Source organism: Otolemur garnettii, unplaced genomic scaffold, assembly GCF_000181295.1.
Source record: "Otolemur garnettii isolate 467f Iridium unplaced genomic scaffold, OtoGar3 scaffold00017, whole genome shotgun sequence".
NCBI classification, from domain to species: Eukaryota; Metazoa; Chordata; class Mammalia; order Primates; family Galagidae; genus Otolemur; species Otolemur garnettii.
In genome coordinates this window covers 12,545,287-12,569,057 of record NW_003852412.1, presented here as the reverse complement: position 1 = coordinate 12,569,057, position 23,771 = coordinate 12,545,287, and the positions used below count along the sequence as shown (strand labels likewise).

The following is a 23,771-nucleotide window of genomic DNA, read 5'->3' as shown; positions in this document are numbered from 1 at the left end:
CTTAACCACGTTTTACCCAGAGACTGCTAGTATTCCCTAAGAATACAGCCTGAATAGATTTTATAACTAACAATTCAGCACATACTTATTTCTTTGGCATCATACAAACACCTTAGGCTTCTAAATGTCACCACAAAAATATTATTCTAACATGGTCTGAAAATATGATAAACTTGGGTAGACAAGGGCAGATGAAGAGAAACTGGTCTGAATAAATCAGATGAATCACATGTAGGGCACACTCAAATGTACTCACAAAGATTCAATAGAACCAAAGGGCACCCAAGAGCAGAACCAAAGGCCCCTGGCCTTAGAGTAAGACAAAATTATCACATTCATTTTCTGCATGATGATGCTAACACTGTTCAAATCTATCAAAAGACTATGCAAATCAGCCAAGATCAGAGAGCTACAGAGTATCAAATACACAATCTGCTGTGTCTGATCTCTTTGCTAGAAGGAGAAAACAGGGCAGGCTTTTATCCACAAACCAAACAACTGTGAAGCTAGGACAGATATAATTTAAAGTGTTTAGAAGTTATTTTTATCTCAAATTCCTTTGAATACTACCATGTTGACTGAGGTTCTGCATTTCTCGTTCTCGACGATCTAATTCTGCAGCTTTTCTTTCTAGTTCTTCCTGGCGTTTAAGAAGTTCAGCTTGGGCCAAGGCATGTTCCTAAATAAAAAACAGCAACACATCAATACTCTGTGAGAAGTATAAAATATTTTAACATTTATATGGGAGTATAAAATAATTTAACATATGTATGCTATCTCCTACTTCTTTCTCTACTATGATAGAATCCTAATTCCAACTGTACTTCCAAAATACAGGGAATCATTGGAGATCATAATTTCATAAAATTTTATGAGGATATTTAGCCCATTTTAGTATTTTGGTTATTAAAACCCTTAATATAAATACTGGACCCATAGAGATAGACAAAACTCCTTACTATAGTGGTTCTCAACCTTTTTAATGCCATGCGCCTTTAATACAGTTCCTGTAGGTCGCGACCCACAGGTTGAGAACCGCTGCCTTAGTAAGAGCAGTCAGAGTTCTAAGGTCATCTAGAAAATGAAATTAAGGTGACCTCTGTGTCTAAATGAGTGAAGAACAGGGGCAATGAGAACAGTTGAGGAAAACAAACAGAAAAAAGGGCAAATGAATTGGCCCTTATAAGTTGGGCTAAAAGAGGTTATAAGGTTCCCCATGTAAAATATCTTAAATGTTATACAAGAAACGGATAAAAAAAAGACCATGACTAAGAAATTCTGCTTTTTTACTCCATTTGCCCTTACACAACACCAGACATCTTATTCATCTTTTTTTCTCAGATTTTGCCATCCTCCACCTCCTAACACTGTCACTGTCTATTGCTTAGCCATTGTAACTCTCTTCCAATAATACATATTATTCTATCAATGTTACCATAATGGTATCTTGCATTAGAAAATGAAACCAAAGGCTGAATGCCAATGGCTCACACCTATAATCCCAGCACTCTGGGAGGCCAAGGCAGGATCGCTTGAATTTCGGAGTTTGAGACCAGCCTGACCAAGAGTGAAACCCCCATCTCTACTAAAAAATTAGCCAGGAGTTGTGGCAGGCACCCATAGTCCCAGCTGCTTCTGAGGCTGAGGCAGGAGGATCATTTGAACCCATGAGTTTGGGGTTGCTATGAGCTGGGATGATGCCACAGCACTCTAGCCTGGGAAATAGTGATACTCTGTCTCAAAAAAAGGGGAGTAAGGGGAAGGAAAAAAAAGATTTTGCTCTGAAAGCAAATGTTACTGATATTGGAATTTATACAGCCAACAAGAACTAACCTTTGCAATCTGTGTATAAGCTGGATGTTCCTCTGTTGGTTTCATTATTGCTGGTTGTGTATTGGGCACATTAGGCATCTTCACACTGCCGGGTGGAGGCTAGGGAAATTAAGAAAAAGACAAATTACATGACATAAGAAACACCTTAAGTTCTTTCAAAAGGTATAATACAGAAAAACTGCAAAATCCCAAGGTCTGCGCCACTTCATCTCTGCCCTCTCACTTGACCGAGTATACGGCAAAGAGCGGCTCAAGTTCTCCAACTCCATTTTCTCAAACTCACTTCTCAACTCTACAACCTGGCTGCTACTTTTATAACTGCATCAGACGGATATGGCTCAACTTTTATGTAAGAAAGTTTTGAGTTGTTTTTCAGTTGCCATGTTTATAAGAAAAAAAGCTGCAGAAGAAAGTTCAGGGATCAGAAGAACTATTAAAGCCTGAACATACTACCAAGGTAGCAGGATTTGACCCTAACACAGCTAACAGCAGACCTGAAAAGGATGCCAGGCATAACCAAAGACACAACACAAGTACAGAGGATTCTGAAATCCATAAAGAGAAGTCAAGGACTTAGAATTGGCCAAGCACTTTCAAAGAAAACTAAGACAGAGAAGGATATCATATTAAGACTTATTATTGGGCTATAGTTACAAGAACATGTTATAGATGCAGGAGAGAGAACTAGACCGATAAACCAAAGACTCAGAGACAAACTCACACAAATTGAAGTGGCTCTAAAAAATAGTGAAAAATAAATTCCCAGGGATTAATGACCTAAAAGTAAAAAAGCAAGACTTAAAACACTTCTAGGAAAAAATACAGGTGAATCTTTATGAACTCAGGGTAAGAGTTTCTTGAATGTAAAGTTCTAAAAATCTTGTGTTTTGTTTATGATCTATCCCAGGTACCTAACCCAGCCCCTGAAATATAGTAGATGCCCAGTAAGCCCTGTCAAATTAATTATGATTAGGAAATTCAGAAACCATAGAAGTAAAGACTGACAAATCCAACTGTCTTAAACTTAATAAAAAATAAAAAATGAAGTCAGAGACTTCAGGAAAAACCAGTTATAATGCATCTAACATAAAATTGATCCCTGGAATGTATAAAAAATTGTTATAAATGCATAAACATACAAACTATTAATAGAAAATGGGCAATAGATCTGAAGAAGCAATAAAGAGAAACAGGAATGGCCAAAAAACACATGAAAATATGTTAAACCTCACTAATAATCAAGAAATACAAAAGCAATGATATGCCATTCCAATATATGAAATAGGAAAATGTAAACTCTGACAACACCAAAATCTGGAACCATAAAATAGACACAATGATGGTGTATGTCAAAATTAAAGCGTTAACCAAGATAGCACTTCAAGGCAGAGGAAACAAAGTATTATAAATAAATAGTGCTGCAACAATTATTTAAATTTTCTTTTAGGAAGGAATAAAATCCCTATATCTCAACAGAATTCCAATAGATTAAAAGTCTAATGTAAAAAAACATATAAAACTATTATATATATAAAGACACTAAAATATAGACTACAGTATGGTACATACACTCTAGATGTTAGCTGATCTTGAGGTAGAGAAAAGCCATCCTAAACATTCAGAAGGGATGAGGGGAGAGAAATCATAAGGAAAAGGTGATATATTTAACTACATAAAAATTTAGAAGACAAATATTCATAAATAAGGATTAATGGCAAAGTCTAAATAATACATGGTACCTAACAGTTATGTTTTGTTGTGTACAACAAAAAATGGATGAGCATGTTATCAGAAAAAATGCAGTTTAAAAACCCTTAACAGCTTGGAAAATACAAAAGGAAAATGAAAATATAAAAAAAATTTAACAGGCTGGGCATAGTGGGTCATGTTGTTATCCCAGCACTCTAGAAGGCCAAGGCAGGTGGACTGCTTGAGCTCAGGAGTTCTGAGACCAGCCTGAGCAAGAGCAAGACCCATCTCTAAAGATAGCTGAGTATTGTGACACACCTATAGTCTCAGCTACTTGGAAGGCTAAGGCAAGAGGATTGCTTGAGCCCAAGAGTTTCAGGTTGCCGTGAGCTATGGTGCTACAGCAGTCTACCAAGGGCAACGAAGTGAGACTGTCTCAAAATATATATATATATATATATATATATAATTTTAAACCTCATTTATAAATGAAGACAAGCAAATTTCACCTAATTATTTAAAAAATGACTATTACACAAGGATTGCTACCAGACTTTAAAAAGATATAGTAAAATGGATATTCTCAAATGCTGATGGGAGGGTGTAAACTAGTATATATTCTGGAGCACAATTTGTCATTATGTATCGAGAGTCATATATGTATTCATACCTCATATCCCATGTATAGCCAGTCTTTAAAAAGTTAACAGTCAAGATATTTACAAATGTATACATATCAAGAATGTTCACAGGTTACAAATAACCCAAGTGTCTAAAAACAGGGAAATGATTAGATACACTGTGAGACACTTATAGGAGAGTATATTATCTAGCTCACGGGTCCTCAAACTTTTTAAACAGGCAGTCAGTTTACTGTCCTCAGACCGTCGGAGGGCCCCGGGACAAGCCGGCTGCTAAGCAGGACAGCGGCAAAAACACCCGGCGGGCCGGATAAATGTCCTAGGCGGGCCACAGTTTGAGGACACCTGAGAGCTATTTAAAAGTTTAAGAATATTTAATAAAATGAGTAAGCTTAGACTAATAATAAAAGCAAAGTATAAAACAAAGGCATATATACATTGTAATCCCAATTTTATAGTTAAAAATATGATGAAAATAGGCTCGGTGCCCACAGCACAGTGGTTACTGTGCTAGCCACATACACCAAGGCTGGCGGGTTCAAACCCTGCCTGGGCCTGCTAAACAACAAAGACAATTGCACCAAAAAATAGCCAGGCATTGTGGGAGGCCATCTGTAGTCCCAACTACTTGGAAGACTGAGGCAAGAGAACCACTTAAGCCCGAGAGTTTGAGGTTGCTATGAGCTGTGATGCCACAGCACTCTATCGAGGGAACTCTTGTCTCAAAAAAAAAAAAAATGATGAAAATATATCAATGTGTTAATAGTGTTCATTTCTAGAAAATGAGATCAAGAACATTTTCTTGTACTTTTTACCTCCATTATCATCTTTTGTTGTCAAAAGAATCATAAATTCTCTGTTCCAAATGCCTGTTCTCACAACTCAATTAATAGGCAGAAAAACTGAAGCTAATCAGTCCTAACTGTCCTCTAATTAAAAAAGCATGGTCTTGAAGTCCCACACCCAGGCTGAACTGTAATGGCGAAATCATAGCTCATTGCAGCCTTGAATTCCTAGGCTCTAATAATCTTCCTGCCTCAGGCTCCCCAAGTAGTTGGGACTACAAATGTGTGCTACTGCTACTACACCCAACCAATTTTTCTTATTTCTATTTAGAAACAGGGTTTCACTACATTGCCCAGGGTGATCTCAAACTCCTGGCCTCAAGTGATCCTCCCACATCAGCCTCCCAAGTCACTGGAATTATAAGCTTGACACATTGCACTGATCAAGTCACACCATATCAATTTAGTAAGCAGCAACAACAGAACAATGACCAAATAAAATGTGTGGCGAAGTTAGGTTGACAGTACACTTTAAGAACATGCTGAAGAAATCACCCAAGAATTTATCCACTTGAAACCTTACTGTAAAGGCTTTATCACCTTAAATGCCAAGAGAAGTGCTAAGTACAAAAAATTAGTACATAAGGAAGAAAGTAGGGCTAGAGCTAGTAATTTGATATATTTAAGGTCATAATTGCTTGTGGTATACTAATGATGAAAAACGCTGGAGAAGCACAAATCTCTAATACAGCGGTTCTCAACCTTCCTACTGCTGCAACCCTTTAATACAGTACCTGTGGGTCACGACCCACAGGTTGAGAACCGCTGCTCTAATAGCAATAATACCATAGCTATTATCTTAATAACTTCTTCACATTCATAGATGTTAACTCATTCTCCATCCAAGTATGAGACCCACTATTTTTTTCAGCCACAACATAATGGATTAGCCACCTCAACCCAAGTATAGCTCTGGAGAAAGACTTTATCATAATTATTAAAGACCTACTTTAATAAGAATTTCTAGTTCTTTTCTAATTTTTCAGTACTACATAAATTAAGTAAAAATATTTTATAAGTAATTTATATAAACAAACCACTTAAGGCCTCGATTTCTGGTAACACAGCAGACCACACGTCTATAGTAACTCCCCTAGTATGTAATACCTAAAAATGCTGGATCAAATATTAAATAATATTATAAATACATGGCTAAACTGACAAGAAATCTTGGGAACCCATAAAGTATGAAAAACTATGAATTCAAAGAACAGCCTTGATGCCACACCATTCATCATATTATCAGTGATCTGTCTCCACAAATAAGACAAAGCTTGGGAGCTAGTGCAAGGTCAGAGTTCCATCTGAGATCTCGGCATGAAGCTGAGGTCCCTAAAAGACAACATTCTCAGCACACGAGGGGGGGGGAGGCAGCTTCACAGAAAAACAGGTGGGAATAACTGTGTGTCTTACCCTTGACTCTGGAAATAGGAGAAAAAAGAAACTCTTCACTAAGAATTCCTAATCATAAACCTACCAACTTGCAGATTTGGGGCCAGAAATTCACACTACACACACAGAGAAGATAATCCAAGTTCCAGTTTTCATTACAGGAATCTCAGGCTGGTAGTGACTTCAGGCACCTGGCAAAAGTAGAGGAATACCCTTTAAAACCAGACTTCAAAGAATTACGACAGCTTCCAAGTAACTTTGGCTCACGATTTTAACATACAAGAAAGCCTCTGAGAGGCCGAGGCGGGTAGATCGCCTGAGCTCAGGAGTTCAAGACCAGCCTATCACTTGAGCCCAAGAGTTTGAGGTTGCTATGAGCTATGACACCACAGCACTCTACTGAGGGCAACAAAGTGAAGCTCTGTCTCAAAAATAAAACAAAGAGTTGTGGGTTATAACATCTAATATGCACGTATGGCATTCAGGTGCTGCTTATAGTCTGACTTACCGCTTTATGTTTAATTTTGAGCTATGATGTCACGGCACTCTGTTAAGAGCATCAAAGTGAGAATCTGTCTCAGAAACACACATACACACACACACACACACATCTCCACGAGCAAGGGCCCACAGACATACCAAAGTACAGAATAAGACCTGAATGTATTAGAATTATAAGACACAAAACAGGTATGTTTAATAAATGAGAGAAGAATTTGACTAAGCAACAAGAAACTATCAAATCTGACCAAACAATTTCTTAAAACAATACCAGCGGAACTTTTAGAAATGAAAGCTATACTAAGGAAAACATATTTAATAGATAGCAGCTCTAACAAACAGCAGTCTACACAATGATGAAGAAATAATTAGAGATACAGGAGTGGGTCTAAAAACTATAGTTTTCTGTGTAGCAAAGCACACAGAGACCAAAAAATGGAAAACATGAAAAATTATGAAACATGATTTTAGAGAAAGGTGTCACATACAGCTAAGCGGTCCAGAGGAAGAGAACAAAGGATGAGGGCATCAATCAAACAGAACATGATGTTTTTTAAATTAACACCTAGATACATTCCAGTGAGACAGCAAACGCTAGAACAGGAATTAAAAAAAACAACACCACCACAATTCCTCCATAAAGGAAGAGCTGGCTTTTCGGAACAGTGGAAGATCAAGCAGAATGTGCTCAGCTCCTAGGAGAAAATAACTGTCAATGCAGCATTCTAAATCCAGTCACATCAGCTTTTGAGAATTGAGGTGAAATAATGATAAGTACTAAAAAAAATTACTACCAACAGACTCCCACTAAAGGAGGGAAGGAAAATTTGAGATGCAAAAAGGAACTCCTCTCTGCCTCAATGGACCCTTCCCAGGACACTACACTAGGAAGCACATGGTACACTGAGTTTCATCTTCATTTTACACTGATAAAAACTCCAAAGAAGGAAAGCCAAGCTATCCACAGGGAAAAAGAAAACATTCTAGTGCAACCACATGTACTAAAATCAGCTAAGCTCTTGTCCTCCTGACAACCTGTGTCAGTGGACCTGCGTCTATTACTACTTTGGCCGTACTTGGGGAAAAACTGGAAGTATGGACAAAAGCAGAGGGAATAAGATGGAGACAAAGAACAAAACTGAAACAGGCCAGGAAGAGATTAAAGAGAATGGACTCCAGAGGCAGAATCAAAAACAAAGTCTGGCTGAAGAAGGCTATACATACATCCTTCTCCTGTGACAGAAGAAATTTCACAAATTAGCGATAGATTATATTTTTAAATATCTCCTAAAAAATTGAAGGGTCAGGGCAGCACCTGTGGCTCAAAGGAGTAAGGTGCCGGCCTCATATGCCAGAGGTGGCGGGTTCAAACCCAGCCCTGGACAAAAACTGGAAAAAAAAAAACTGAAGGGTTATAGTTCTTTTCATATTTTAACATAAACTACCCTACCACATTTGCCTGCTCTGTGTTGCTTTAGAGACTGAAACTAGGACCAATAAATAAGAATTGCAGAAATATTTTGTCCCAAAGGGATTAAGAACATTATAACAATCAGTGGACAAACTGATAAATCATATAGTGAGTTCTCCACCATGAAAATTCCAAGGGTGGCTCATTGTTAAATAAATGACTATTCGAGGCCTCCTCAAGGTGTGAGAGGTTCACGAGTTGTCTTTGCCACGCATAAACAAATTTATGTTCTCTGACCCCCACAGTAGGCAGCGTTCATCAGTTACAGTTCAGTTTTTCCTACCTATGCTGGTGCTGATTCTCGCAAGGTTTCTGTTGCAGAGCTTTTACTCCCTGTACTTCCCTGAGGTGAAATAAAAACTTAACTTTTCTTATTTTTAACTGATTAACAAAAAATGGCTGGATCAAAATAGGAACAACGTATTGAATGATGTATGCTGATGTAAATATCTTACGTGTGCCCACGTGTTTATATGTGCTTTTATATGCGTGTTGGTATATGTGACATGAAGGATACCAATGATACAGGCATGAGAAGGAGGATTTAGAATTATTTTGTTATAGCATACATTACCTATGAAGTTATGTGTGCATGGGCTTGGATTTATAAATGTATGTTGAAAACTTCAGGGCACCACTAAAAAAAAAAAAAAAAAAAATAGTATAATTGATAAGCTAAAAAGGAGAGAAAAATTGAACCATATGAAATGCTCAATTAAAACCACCAAGAGTAGAAGACAAAAATAGGAATAAAAAGGGTGACAAACAGAAAACAAATTGGTAGATATTAATCCAACTATATAAATAATCACTTTGAACATCAATGATCTAAATGTACCAATTAAACTAACTGATGGATACACATGGGCACTGATAGAAGTAAAAATCATTAGAAATCAGGAAGGGGGAAGGAGGAGTAAAAACCCACTTAACAGGTACAATGAACCTATTCAGGAAATATTCTGAATAGGAATAAAGGAGTAAAAACCCACTTAACAGGTATAATATAACACTATTCAGCACACTTAATGCCTTGACTTTAGCATTATAGAAGCTATTCATGTAATAGAAACACTTGTACCCTCTGGGCAATTGAAGAAACACCAAAAATCCATTACTGGGATCTGACCAAACTAAAAAGCTTTTGCACAGTAAGTAAAGCAAACAGACAACCTTCAGAAGGAGAGAGGATTTTCGCAGGTTATGCTTCTGACAAAGGTCTGTTAACTAGAATTTACAGAGAACTCAAACTAATCAATAAGAAAGGAATAAATAACCCCATTTCTATGTGGGCAAGAGACTGAACAGAAACTTCTCTGATGAAGACAGGCACGTGGCCTACAAACACATGAAAAAATGCTCATCATCCTTAATCATCAGAGAAATGCAAATCAAAACCACTTTGAGGTTTCATCTAACTCCAGTAAGATTAGCCCACATCACAAAATCCCAAAACTACAGATGTTGGTGAGGGTGTGGAGAGAAGGGAATGCTTCTACCCTGCTGGTGGGAATGCAAGCTAGTATGACCTTTTTGGAAAGAAGTTTGGAGAACACTCAAGGAACTAAAAGTAGACCTACCATTCGATCTGCAATTCCTCTACTAGGTATATTCCCCGATGATCAAAAATTATTTTACAACAAAGACATATGCACCAGAATGTTTACTGCAGCCCAATTCATAATAGCCAAGACTTGGAAACAGCCCAAATGCCCATCAACCCATGAATGGATTTACAAATTGTGGTGTTTGTACACTATAGAATATTATGCAGCCATAAAAAAAGATGGAGACTTCACATCTTTTATGTTTACCTGGATGGATCTGGAATATATTCTTCTTAGTAAAGTATCTCAAGAATGGGAAAAAAGTATCCAATGTACTCAATACTACTATGAAATCAATACATAACCACCTACACACTCATACGAATGGCAAAACATAACTATACTCCAGAAAGTAGAAGGGAAGAGGAGAGAGAGGGGAGGGGAGGAGGGGGGCATTTGGGGGGGCCTCACCTAATGTGCATGATGCAATGGTACATTTCAAAACTATTAAGAAATGAGTATAATTGTGATAGATGTGTTACTTAGTTCAATGTAAACATTTCATATTGTATATTGAATCAGTACCCTGAACCCCATAAATGCATCAGTGTACAATGTTATGATTTTAAAAAAATAAAAAATAAAGTAAAAAAAATAAAACTAAGCTCTGTTAACGAATAAAAAAATAAAATAAAATAAACCATCATCTGATGCAAAGTTATGAGGATTTACTCCTATGTTTTCTTGCTGGAGTGGTATAGTTTTAGTGCTTATATTCTAGTCTACAATTCATTTTGAGTTAATTTTTCTGTACAGGATGGGTAGGAGTCCAATTTCATTCTTTTGTATATGGACATCCAGTTGTTCCAGAACCATTTGTTGAAAAGATTATTCTTTCCCAATGAATTTTCTTGATACTCTTATCAAAAATCAGTTGCTCATAAACATGTTTATTTCTGGACTATCAGGTCTATTCCATTGATCTATACGTCTATACCAGTACCACACTGTCTTAATTGCGATAACTTTGGAACAAAACTGTATCATAACCTCATTTCCCTCTCTAGAAAAGCTTTCTCTGTTCCCTACTACTGCAAAATTTGGGGGGGGGGGTGGTTATTACTTTTTTTCTTCTGGGACAGAGTCTCACTTTGTCACCCTTGATAGAGGCCGTGGCGTCATAGCTCATAGCAACCTCAAACTCTTGGGCTTAAGTGATTCTTTTGCCTCAGCCTCCCAAATAGCTGAGACCACACACAACCCACCACAATACCTGGCTATTTTTTTGTTGCAGTTATCATCGTCTTTTTAGCAGGCCTAGGCTGAGTTCAAACCTGCTACCCTCGGTGCATGTGGCCAGCACTGTTAGCACTGTGCTGTGGGCGCCAAGCCAACTGCAAAATTCCAAAAATTTGCTTGCTTGCTTTTTCTCCAGTGCCTTTTCCTTAAGAATACATCAATAAAGTGATGATTTAATTTTTTAAAAAGGAAAAGAAAACAAAAAAACACATCAATAGGCTTTTGCTCCCAACACTCCACCAAAACTACACCTGCCAAGGTAGCTAATGATCTGCACGTTGCTAAATCCAATGCTTAACCTTGTCTTAACCTCACTTGATCCATCACCACTGACAAATAACCACTATCTCATTCTCAAAACACTTTCTTCACTTAGTTTTCAGACACAAAGTTGTTCCTTCTAGGTATCCTTTGCTGTTTTCTCTCCTCATCCCACCCCTCCACCTCCAATACTGACATGCACCAGGAGTTAGGCCTTGCTCCTCGCCTATATATGCTCACTCAAGCGGCGATTACATCCAGTCTTACAGCTTTAAATACCATCTACACACTGATGATTACCAAATTTACATCTCTAGCCCAGACCTCTCTACTAAAGCACCAGATTCGTATATTCAACTGCTTACTCATCATGTCTACCTGGATGTCTTAGAAATCACAAAGCTAACATGTCAAAACTGAACTAAGTCCCCTCCCCCAGACAGGGTCACTTCTATCCTGTTATGTGCGTAGGTCCAAAACTTTGACGGTATTTCACTATTTCTGTTTCCTTATAAATCACATCATTCTGTCAGAAAATCCTACTGGATCTACCCTAAAAATATGCTGATATCTGACCTCTCATCTGTGCCGCAGCCACCACTTTGGCCGGGGCTGCCATCACCTCTCTCTGCCAGGACTACTGCAGTAGTGGTTTCCAACTATTCTCCCTTCTCTTGCCTGTGCCTCTTTTCAATCTATTTTCAACTGGGTAGCCAGAGTGATCCCTTAACAAAAATGGCCAAAAAAGGTAATTTTTTTTGTCTTCTTCTCAGAACCCTTCACTAGCTTTTTATTTAAAATAATAATAATAATAATAAGGCCAGGCAGTGGCTCACACCTAATCCTAGCACTCTGGGAGGCTGAGGTGAGTGGACTGCTTGAACTCAAGAGGTTGAGATCAGTCCAAGCAAGTGCAAGACCCTATCTTCAAAAAAACTAGTTGGACGTTGTGGCAACGTCCCAGCTAATTGGGAGGCTGAAGCAAGAGAATTGTTTGATTCCGTGAGTTTGAAGTTGTTATGAGTTATGATGCCACAGCACTCTACCCCAGGCAACTGAGATTCTGTCTCAAACAAATAGGACTTTATTTTTCTAGTATAGTTTTAGAATCACAGCAAAATTGAGAGCAAGTTACCAGATTTCCCAAATACCTCTACCCCAAAACCTGCACTGCTCCTCCACTAACAACATCCTCCACCAAAGTGACATATTTTGTTAGTTATAACTGATGAACCTACATGGATGCATCATAATCACCCAAAGTCCACAGTTCACGTTAGGGTTCACTCTTGGTGTTGTACATTCTCTGGGTTTGAAAAAACGTGTAAAGACATGTATCTATCATTGTAACATCACACAGAGTAGTTTCACTGCCCTAAAAATACTCCGTTCAGTGACCAATTTAATGAATTAAGGATAGGGAGGAATAGGTATTCTGAGGCATCTCACTATGACACTTTTAAATGTGGGTGAAGAGAGATGTAGACACATACTCTTATTCCAAAAGCATTATTTATTCCTGGGTGGCAAGTAGACCCTAAAGTGAAACCTAACAATTCTCTCTCCTCCTTGTGTTCACATCTTTTTTTTTTTTTTTTTTCTTGAGACAGAGCCTCAAGCTGTTGCCCTGGGTAGAGTGCAGTAGCATCACAGCTCACAGCAACCTCCAATTCCTAGGCTCAAGCAATTCTCCTGTCTCCACCTCCCAAGTAGCGGGGACTATAGGTGCCCACCACAATGCCTGACTATTTTTTGGTTGCAGCCGTCATTGTTGTTTGGCGGGCCCAGGCTGGATTCGAACCCACCAGCTCAGGTCTATTTGGCTGGAGCTTTAGCTGCTTGAGCCACAGGCATCTAGTCAAGTGTTCACATCTTTGTAATAACACCCTCTCCCTGAGTGCTACAGAACCTGTGATATGCTTCTAACCATCAGAATATGGTAAATGTGAGAAGACTGTCACTCCTCTGATTAGGTTACATTATGTAAGATACCATCTTAGCAGAATGGAGTAAGAGGCATTCTGAATGCTTGCCAAAGTAAGTGGTTATGTTGGGGAAGCTGGCATAAAGCTATGCAGCCTCTGGGAAGTATGGACAGCATCTCTGACCTGAAAATGGCCTCCAGCTGATAGCCAGCAGAATGCCAGGCCCTCAGTCATACAACTACCAAACTAAATGAGCTTGGAAGCAAGATCTTTCCCCTACCTAATCCTCTAGATGAGAAGGTAGTCTAGACATCACCTTGATCACAGCCTCGTGAGACAGTGAGTAAAGGGCCCTGTTATGTTGTATATAAACTTCTGATCTACAAACTGTGAAATAAATGTGTTGTTTCAAGCAACCAAACTTGTAATTTGCTACATAGCAAGAGAAAATGAATGTGGCTAGCATATGAACCCATGAAGGAGGTGAGGGTCATATACAACCTAGGGAAGCCAGGCATTTCATAGCCACACATTAAGTCCCTTGACTCCATTCAATGACCAAAAGAAAGCCTAGGGGAGGCGGTCTCAACAGAGTTGAGAGTTTTGAGAGTTGATGACTTTGGGTGGAACAAATACCGTGTTTCCCCCAAAATAAGACCTACCCCAAAAATAAGCCCCAGAAAGATTTCTATGCATTTGTTAAATATAAGCCCTATCTGATAATAACACCTAGTGATGGGCCATGCATTTCAGCAGGGAGTGGTAAGGAAGACTGGAATACCTTTTATCTGCCACAGCTCCTTTCTCCAAGCCATTCGCACTTGCACAGGTGCGCAGGTGGTAACCGTGGTTGCAGGCATCCTATTGTGCATGTTTGAACGGCTAGGGGAAAGGAATTCACGCATCACTAGCGCCCCACCAATGAGGTCAGCTCCCCCTGTCAGGTTCCAGAAGAAGATGACTTACCTGTATTTGAATAAATGTAGATTGTTGTATTTAATAAAAATAAGACATCCCCTGAAAATAAGCCCTAGTGTGTCTTCTTGAGGAAAAATAAATATAAGACAGTGTCTTATTTTCAGGGAAACACGGTAGCACATTAGAGGATGAGAGTAAAAAGATGGTCTACAGAGCGTAAATTGGCACTCTATACTTTCTGCTCAATTTTTCTGTAAAACTGCTGTCAAAATTAGTCTATGAATTCTGAACTTTCAATAGTGTGAAAAAAATAGTCTATGAAAAAATTAAAATGAAAACAAAAGGCAGGCTAAGGTCAAACCATGGATGGCCCCATATACCAAACTACTGAGTACGCAATGCATAATCATCTTTAAGGAAGGTAGATGACCAAATCTGACCGCGGATTAAGGAAAATAATTCCAATCAGGACAAAAAATGATTTGAAAAATAAAAAGACTGGAGGCAGGTAATTAGATAGGCCATTGTGTTATTTCACATAGGTGCCTGATTGGGACACGTTAGAGGGAATGAAAAGGTTAGGTAATACCTCCTGGAGGTATAAATGACAGGATGTAGCAACTGGTTAGATTTAGGAAAAGAAGCTGTTCAAGTCAAAGAGAATTCCAGTATTTCTTCTCCATTGACACCAGGAGGACTGAAGTCAACAGTATTATGAATAAGACTTAAAACAAAGATAGTTCCAGGACAGATAATGAGCTCCAAAAAATGACAAAACAGTGAGAAGCAGAGGGGAAAGGAAAAGAGAAAACAGGTACTGCAAGTGAAAATAAAAACAGGCAGTGCACAGAATGCTTCTGCAATATGAGAGACGGGTCAACTACTGATACTATGAACAATCATTAATGAGTTAGTCCCTGGAGCTAAAAAGTTTTATCTTCTGTTTTTAAAAGATAAACTGATAGTAGGAATTATTCAACTCAACATTTTCCTTTTGCCCGCCTTGTAAACTTTTTTTAAATAAAATGTCTCAAGAGGATAGATGGTTTGCCTTTTAAAGGCTACCTACTAATTAGTGGTAGAGCCTAGGTTAAAATCCAGGTCTTTCAACACTCAGTCTACTTGATGTCCTGAATTACTTAGAAGCAGTTCATTCTTCCATTACACCAATTACCTACGTCCCCCTTAATGGTTAGAGATGACCACTCATACATGCTGCCAGTGCTTGGAGTTTTATTCTTTTGTGTTTCCTCTTTCTGCCAGAAGATACAGATCTTGCTGCTGTATGTGAAAGAAATCATATACAGCAGCAACCAGCATAACAGAAAAGGAATCAGGAAGACAATCCTTAAAGAAAAGAAACATGACAATAAATCAGGCCCTGAGAAACGTCCCTTCCACACACAGTGTCTCTATCACTATCCTTCAGTATCCCCACCCCCAAAGAAATCCTGTTAGATGCCATAACTGCCATCAGAGTGGCTAAAACTAGACAGAGAATCAAGCTGCACTCAGTGTTTTAAAGTGTTACATAATTAAAAATAAAAACGTTCCCCATAAAAACACATCCCTTCTCAAGGATGAGATAATTACTCCAGCAATTTTTGCATTAAATTTTAGAGAATAGGCCAGGAAACTACCCACCATGCACAACATTATCAGAAAATACACTCTGAATTCAAATAAAAATTATTTCATAACCCAAAACTACCTTCCATCTTTATAACATATCTCAATTCAGACTAGCCACATTTCAAGTGCTCACAGCCCTCCATGACAGTGTCAACAGACTGGCTTAGTCTATATTACAAGATATCTTGTGACAACTCCTTTCTCTTAATTTGCAATATAGTGAACATGTAAATGATAAAATTTTCATGCAGTTGCCTTCCTTAAATACCTTAAAGTTTCCCTTCAAACAGAAGATTAAGCATAAAAAGAAACTTCATTTTAATAAAAAAGACAAGGACAGGACAGGAGCTTTCTAAATCTTAGCAAGGTTACACACTCAGACATTCTGTTGGAAGATCTTCCTTCTTGACCTCAAGCAGCTCACCATACCCTTATGCAATAATCCAGAAGCTACATTTTCAGAGATATTTTTCTAAGTAAATATCAGTTTCACCAATCAACTAAAACAGTATTTGGACTGAGGTCTAACATACCACTTAAATCAATTATCCAAATACATCTAATCTATTTTGGAAAATAACAGACAAATTTCTGAAATCATGTCATACAGTAAATAAGGAATGTTTAATTTTAATATTTCAACTGTCTTCCATCATGAAAAAAGTGCACCAAAATTCTCTCATAACAATTTTCCTGATTCCTACACTGTATAACTGCTCATCAAACTAAGGGAAGTGTTTCATTGTAAACTGGCTTCTCATTATCACCAGTTTCCTCCTACAGATGGCCCACTTTCAGAAAACTTTCCTGTGACCATAAAACTCAACATTTACAACAATGATTTACATTTTTATGCTCTACTATCCTGGATATATCATCTTTGTGGCTGTGTGATGTTTTTTGAAACATAAGAGTCTCACTTTGTCGCCCTGGGTAGAGAGCACCATGGCATCATAGCTCATAATAACCTCAAACTCTTGAGCTCAAGAGATCCTCTTGCCTCAGCCTCCCAAGTGTAGCTGGGACTACAGGCATGGACCACGATGCCTGGCTATTTTTAGAGATAGGGTCTTGCTCTTGCTTAGCCTGTTCTTGAACTCTGAGCCTCTCAGAGTGTTAGGATTAGATGCATGAGCCACTGCATTGGGCCTTGACTGTGTAATTTTTTTTTTTTTTTTTTTTTTGGCCAGGGCTGGGTTTGAACCCATCACCTCTGGCATAAGGGGCCAGTGCCCTACTCCTTGAGCCTCAGGCGCCACCTGACTGTGTAATTTTTAAAATCCCAATTAGGTGAGAAACTTTTCAAAGACCAGAACTTTATCTTCTATTTCTCAGGCATCCATCTCTGAAACACGGCACTAGCAAAAAGGAAAAGGTAAAAGCTTTACAGAAAACACATGATTTAATAAACCAATTCTGCCACTCATGGACAACCTTTATCTCAGACTCTTTATTAGTAAATATTTAAAGTACCCATTTTGAATGTTGTTATGAGAATTCAACTTATAACACATGACACAAAATAGACAACTCGATAAAGAATAATTTAGAGTAATGTGAAGCTGCATGTTTTGCGCTAGTGAAGTTTTCCAAGCAATTATATAAAAATCTCTCTTCATCCTTCATCAGTGAATTTTAAAAACAGTCTTGTTTCCACCTCCATCCCCTAGAAATCATGTTAGAAGAACTACAGATGGTGGAATACAATTTACCAGGCCTTCTTTTTTCCCCTTTGAACAACTACTACCAAATTGCACTCTCATACACTGATGGCATCAGTTCACTGCAAGGTTGAACCACATGAAAACCCCATTTTTATGTCTCAAAAACTGGTCAACTTTTTGGCAATTTCACATAATTCAACCTATAACTTACATGCTCAGTGAGCACTTTAGTGATCCCAGCCTGGAATTCAGTTGCCATACAGAAGCAAAATCTGTTAAATGAGGGCATAAAATAAGGAGAAATTTAAAAGTTCAATCTTATTTTAAATGCTTTTTTCCACAACATATCTGACCCCAAATGTGTGGTGGAGTTTTACCCCCCACACCAGCCAATCCTCCATCTGGACACCAACTGGATTTCGTAAAATTCAGTTCAATTCTGACACTACCCAATCAGACCAGCACAGATCCCACAAGTTAAGAGCTCAACACAAGACTTCTGACTAGCTTTAACATGGGGGTTCCATGACGCTCCTCGTTTTGATAATTTTATAGAATGGTTCACAGAACTCGGGAAAACAGTTTACTTACTATTAGTTTATTCTAAAGGATACAACTCGGAACAGTCAAATGGAAGAGATGAATAGGGCAAAGTATCAAAGAGTTGGAGGAGGATAAAGTACAAGCCTCCATGCCCTTTCTGGACCCAGCATCTTGTGTTCCTTAACCTAGAAGGTCTCTGGTTTTAATGGAGGTTTCATTACGTAAGCATGACTGAGTAAATCACTAGCACTGCTGATGAACTCAATCTTCAGTCCCTCTCCTGAGAAGTGAGGAAAGCAGGCTGATGATCCCAAGGCTCTGAACACGTCTGGGTTTTTCCAGCAGACCAGCAACACACCAAAACTCTCTAGAGGACCCTTAGCCAGCCAACACCTAATTAGCCTACAAAGGACTCATTCTCCAGAGTTTCTAAAAGTTTTTATCATAATTTTATATAAAGCTTTTCCTAAAATGGAGTTACTATCTTGAAGAAATCTCTAGCAAAAACAATCTTTCAGGATTATTTTCTAGACTACGAGAAACAAATCACAAAGAGGTGATCACCAATAAGAATGTGCTGATCTGCACATTCAAGCATACAAAGAACTTCAGTTCTTAACACCTTAAGAGCCAACAAAATTTAAAACTAGGGACATCCTGAGTGTGATGTCTAACTAGAAATCAATAACAGGATGTGAAAATTAAACAATATGTTCCTAAATGACCACTAGGTCAATGAAGATTAAGATGGAAATTGAAAAAAAAATTTAAACAAACAAAAATGAAAACACAACATACCTAAATCTATGGACTACAAGAACAGTAATAAAAAGAAAGTATATTGCATTAAGGGCCTATACCAAAAAAAGAAGAAAAACATTTAAAAAACCTAATCATATATCTTACAGAACTAAAAAGACAAGACACTGAAACCCACAATTAGTAGAAACAGTAAAGATCAGAGCAGAAAGGCAATTGAAACAAACAAAAATCACCAAAACAGAAAGTTTATTTTTGCAAAGATAAACAAAACTGAAAAACTTTTAGCCCGACTGAAAAAAAGATGACTCAAATATTATAAAATTAGAAATGAAAAATGAGACACTACAACTGACACTGCAGAAATTCAAAGAACAAGTAGAGACTGTCAGGAGCAACTATATTCCAATAAATCAGAAAACCTAGACAAGAGAAACACATACACCCTACTAAGATTGAAACAGGCAGAAATCCAAAACCTAACTAGACCAATAGCAACTAATAAGACAGAAGTGGTAACAAATGTCTCCCACCAAAGAAAAGCCCAGGACAAAATGGCCTCAATGCTGAATTCTACCAAACATTTAAAGAAAAACTAATATGAATCATACTCAAACTATTCTTTAAAAAATAAATAAATAGTTGAGGAAGAGGGAATACTCCCAAACTCGTTCTGGTCCTACCCTGATACCAAAACCAAAGACACAACAACAACAACAAAAATTACAGGCCAATGTCTGTTGAGCACCAATGCAAACATCTTCAACAAAATACTGGCAGACTAGGCACAGTGGCTCAATCTGCAAATCTTAGCATTCTGAGTGGCTGAGAGCTACAAGGATCACTTGAGGCCAGAAGTTCCAGACTAGCCTGGGCAAGAGCAAAATACCATCTGTACACGAAATAAAGAACAGCCTGGCAAAGTGGCACACACCAATAGTCCCAGCTACTTGGGAAGCTGAGGCAAAAGGACTGCTTGAGCCCAGGATAGGTTCACTGAGTGATGGTGATGCAACTGCACTCTAACCCAGACAACAAAGACTCTGTCTCAAAACAAAAACAAACAGAATTCAACAACACATTAAAAAAGTATTATCCATCACAATCAACTGGGGTCCAACTCAATGGGATACAACTAAGCAAGAATGGTTCAACATACACAAATCAATGTGATACCATATCAAAGAATGAAGAATCACCACCATCTCATCATTTTCATGCTGATGCTGAAAAAGGATCTGATAGAATTCAACACTCTCTCATGATACAAACTTGCAAGAAACTGACAATAGAAGTCAATGAACCCCACATTTGACAGCTAGTCTCATACTCAGTGGAAAAATACTGAGAGCCTTTCCTCTAATATCTAGAGTAAGACAAGGATGCCCACTTTCACCACTGTTACTCAACATAATACTAGACATTCTAGCTAGAGCAATCAGACAAGAGAAAGAATGGACATCCAAATTGGAAAGGAAGAAGTCAAATTATCCTCATTTCCAGATGATATGATCGTATATTTAGAGAAAGCTAAAAACTATTAGAACTGATAAAATAAAGTCAGTAAAGTTATAGATACAAAATCAACATATCAACAAAATCAGCAGCATTTCTACCTGAAAAAGAAACCAAGAAAGTAACCCCCCATTTACAATAGCTACAAATAAAATATCTAGGAATAAATTTAACCAAAGAAGTAAAATACTGCTATAATGAAAATTATAAAATATTGATGAAAGAAACTGAAGAGGAAACCAAAAAATGTAAGCTATCCCATGCTCATGGATTGGAAGAATCAATATTGTTAAAATGTCCACACCCATAGCAAGCTACACATTCAATGCAATCCTCATAAAAGTACCAAAGACATTCTTCACAGAAATAGAAAAAAAATCCTAAAATATACATGAGACCACAAAAGACCCAAAATTGCCAAAACCATCCTGAGCAAAAAGACCAAAACTGGAAGAATAACATTACCTGACTTTAAATTATACTACAGAGCTGTAGAAACCAAACAATATAGTACTGGCATAAAAACAGGCACATATGCAACAGAATAGAGAATTCAAAATTAAATGCATGTATCTATAGTGAAGTCATTTCGACAGAAGTGCCAAGAACATAAAAAAATCAAATCAAAGTGGATTAAAGATAAAGCTATAGAAACCAAAACAGTATAGTACTGGTATAAAAATAGGCAAATACGCAACAGAATAGAGAATTCAAAAATAAATGCACATATCTATAGTGAAGTCATTTTGACAGAAATGCCAAGAACATAAAAAAATCAAATCAAAGTGGATTAAAGATCTAAATCTAAGACCTAAAATTATGAAACTACTAGAAGAAAACATTGAAGAAATGCTCCAGGTTATTGGTCTAGACGATTATTTAGAGTAATACCCTAAAACACAGGCAACTAAAGTAAATTAGACAAATGGGACTACATCAAGCTAAAAAGCTTCTGCACAGCAAAGAAAACAATCAACAAAGTGAAGAGACAACCCACAGAATAGGAGAAAATATCCACAAACTATCCATGCGACAAGCGATTAATAACAAGAATATATAAGGAGCTCAATGGGGGGAAAATCAAATAATTTGATTTTTAAAATGTTCAAAAAAATCTGAATAGCCATTTTTTGAAAGAAGACATGTAAAGGGCTAACAGGTAGTCATCAGAGAAATGCAAATCAAAATTACAATGAAATACCTCATCCTAGTTACATGGTTTTTAACAAAATGACGAGCAATAACAAATGTTGGCAAGGGTGTACACTATTGGGAAAAATAAATTAGGGCAAACCACTACAGAGAATACGCAGGTTCCTCAAGAAACTAAAAATAGAACTACCATATGACCCAGCAATCCCACGGCTAGGTATATATCCAAAAGAAAGGACATTAGCATATTGAAAAAGTATCTGCACTCCCTTGTTTATTGCAGCACTCTTCACAATAGCCAAAATTTAGAAACACCCTAAGTATCCATCAGTGGATGAGTGGATAAAGAAATTGTGTTACATATACAATGGATTATTCAGCCATAAAAAAGAATGAAATCCTGTTATTTGCAACAACATGGATGGAACTGCAGAATATTAGGTTAAGTGAGATAAGCCAAGCACAGAAAGACATATTTTGCATGTTCTCACTCACATGTGGCAGCTAAATAAATATTAAAACAATCGATCTCCTGAAGACAGAGTATTCTTCTCAGAGGCTGAGAAGAACAGAGGAGAGGGGGACCTAAAGTGGAGATCGTTAATGGGTTCAATAACACAGTTAGATAAATGGAATGAACAATATTTGGTAGCACAATGAACTGACTATAGTCGACATTCTTATGGTATACTTTAAAATAACTAAAAAAGTAGAACTGCAATATTCCTAAATAGAAAGAAATAATACTTATAATAGATACCCCAATTATCCTGATTTGATTATTACACACTGTATGCCAGTGTCAAAACATCACAGGTACCCTATGAATATATACAACTATTCTATAATCATAATAATTAAAAAATTAACTGGGGGCAAGGGGAGACCCAAATAAAGAGACAGAATTGTTTGCCAGAGAAATTCTAGGAAGAATTCTCAATAGACTCTATCCCAATAGTTTTCAAATCCAGTTCACAACAAAATCATCAAAATGAAACCTAGGGCTAACCTCATTTGGCCCAATCAAATTTAACCTACCTTGCTTTTAGTAACTTGCTCATAGTTGAGCTATATAGCTAAAAGACTGGCCTCTTCATAGATAACATCTCTGACATACAGGTCACCATAGTAACAGTTGCTTACGTTGTTTTTCAGGAGTCAGCTCTTGTTCAGTTCAAACCAGCTGAGACCAGTGACCCTTCAATTGGGCCTGCATGAATATCCAATGCGTGACCTTTTGACACCAAAAACTCAAAAACTCCATCCTCAGATCTTGCTAGTGCCACCATTTTCTGAACATACATCCTATTAGAGCCACAAAGTCTGACTATCTATGCACAGATTGCCAATTACTTCACTTTTCCTCACCTCCAATCAACTTTTCCCACACCTTAGGCCACCCTGCTTCTTTATCTCATAAATACTGTTAAACCCCATCTTTAAGGAGGCAGATGTAAGATGTATTCTCCTGTCTCTGGCTGGCTAGTAAATAAACTCTTTGTCTACTACAAAACTCATTATTGCAGTAACTGGCATACTACACCACAGGTTGAACAAGCCTGGTCAGTATCAAAAAAGAGTTTTTTTAAAAAACAAAAAAACACAGCAGTCCTGGCATGGTGGTTAACACCTATAATCCCAGCACAGCACTTTGAAAGGCTGACCCAAGAGGATTACTTGAGGCCAGGAGTTCAGCCTGGGCAACCATCTCTACAAAAAATAAAAACTTAGGGGCACCTATAGCTCGCTCAGTGGGTAGGGCGCAGTCCACACACACCAAGGCTGGCAGGTTCAAAGCCGGCCCAGGCCAGCTAAACAACAATGACAACTACAACAAAAAAATAGCCAGGCATTGAGGTGAGTGCCTGTAGTCCCAGCTACTTGGGAGACTGAGGCAAGAGAATCGCTTAAGCCCAAGAGTTTGAGGTTGCTATAAGCTGTGACGCCACAGCACTCTACCAAGGGTGACACAGTGAGACTCTGTCTCAAAAAAATAAAATAGGGAGGTGCCTGTGGCTCAGCAAATAAAGCACCAGCCCCATATACCAAGGGTGGCGGGTTCAAACCCGGCCCTAGCCAAACAGCAACAACAACAACAACAAAAATAGCCGGCATTGTGGCAGGTGCCTGTAGTCCCAGCTACTTGGGAGGCTGAGGCAAGAGAATTGTCTAAGCCCAAGAGTT

At 37.9% G+C, this 23,771-nt stretch overlaps 1 protein-coding gene across 2 annotated transcripts in view; it reads right to left on the bottom strand.

Moving 5' to 3' along the window:
- The window catches only part of SCAMP1 (secretory carrier membrane protein 1), a 103,114-nt gene that overhangs the window by 45,862 nt on the left and 33,481 nt on the right, over positions 1–23,771 (bottom strand). Inside the window, exons 2-4 of one of the 2 annotated variants that reach the window (XM_023510926.1) lie at positions 6,486–6,591; positions 1,834–1,932; positions 571–679 (exon numbers count right to left, since the gene is read on the bottom strand). In XM_023510926.1, coding sequence (XP_023366694.1) covers positions 571–679; positions 1,834–1,911 — 187 coding nt within the window. In that variant the 5' untranslated portion in view covers positions 1,912–1,932; positions 6,486–6,591. The remainder of the gene's footprint in view (positions 1–570; positions 680–1,833; positions 1,933–6,485; positions 6,592–23,771) is intronic. The other variant, XM_003785934.2, reaches the window with a different exon arrangement.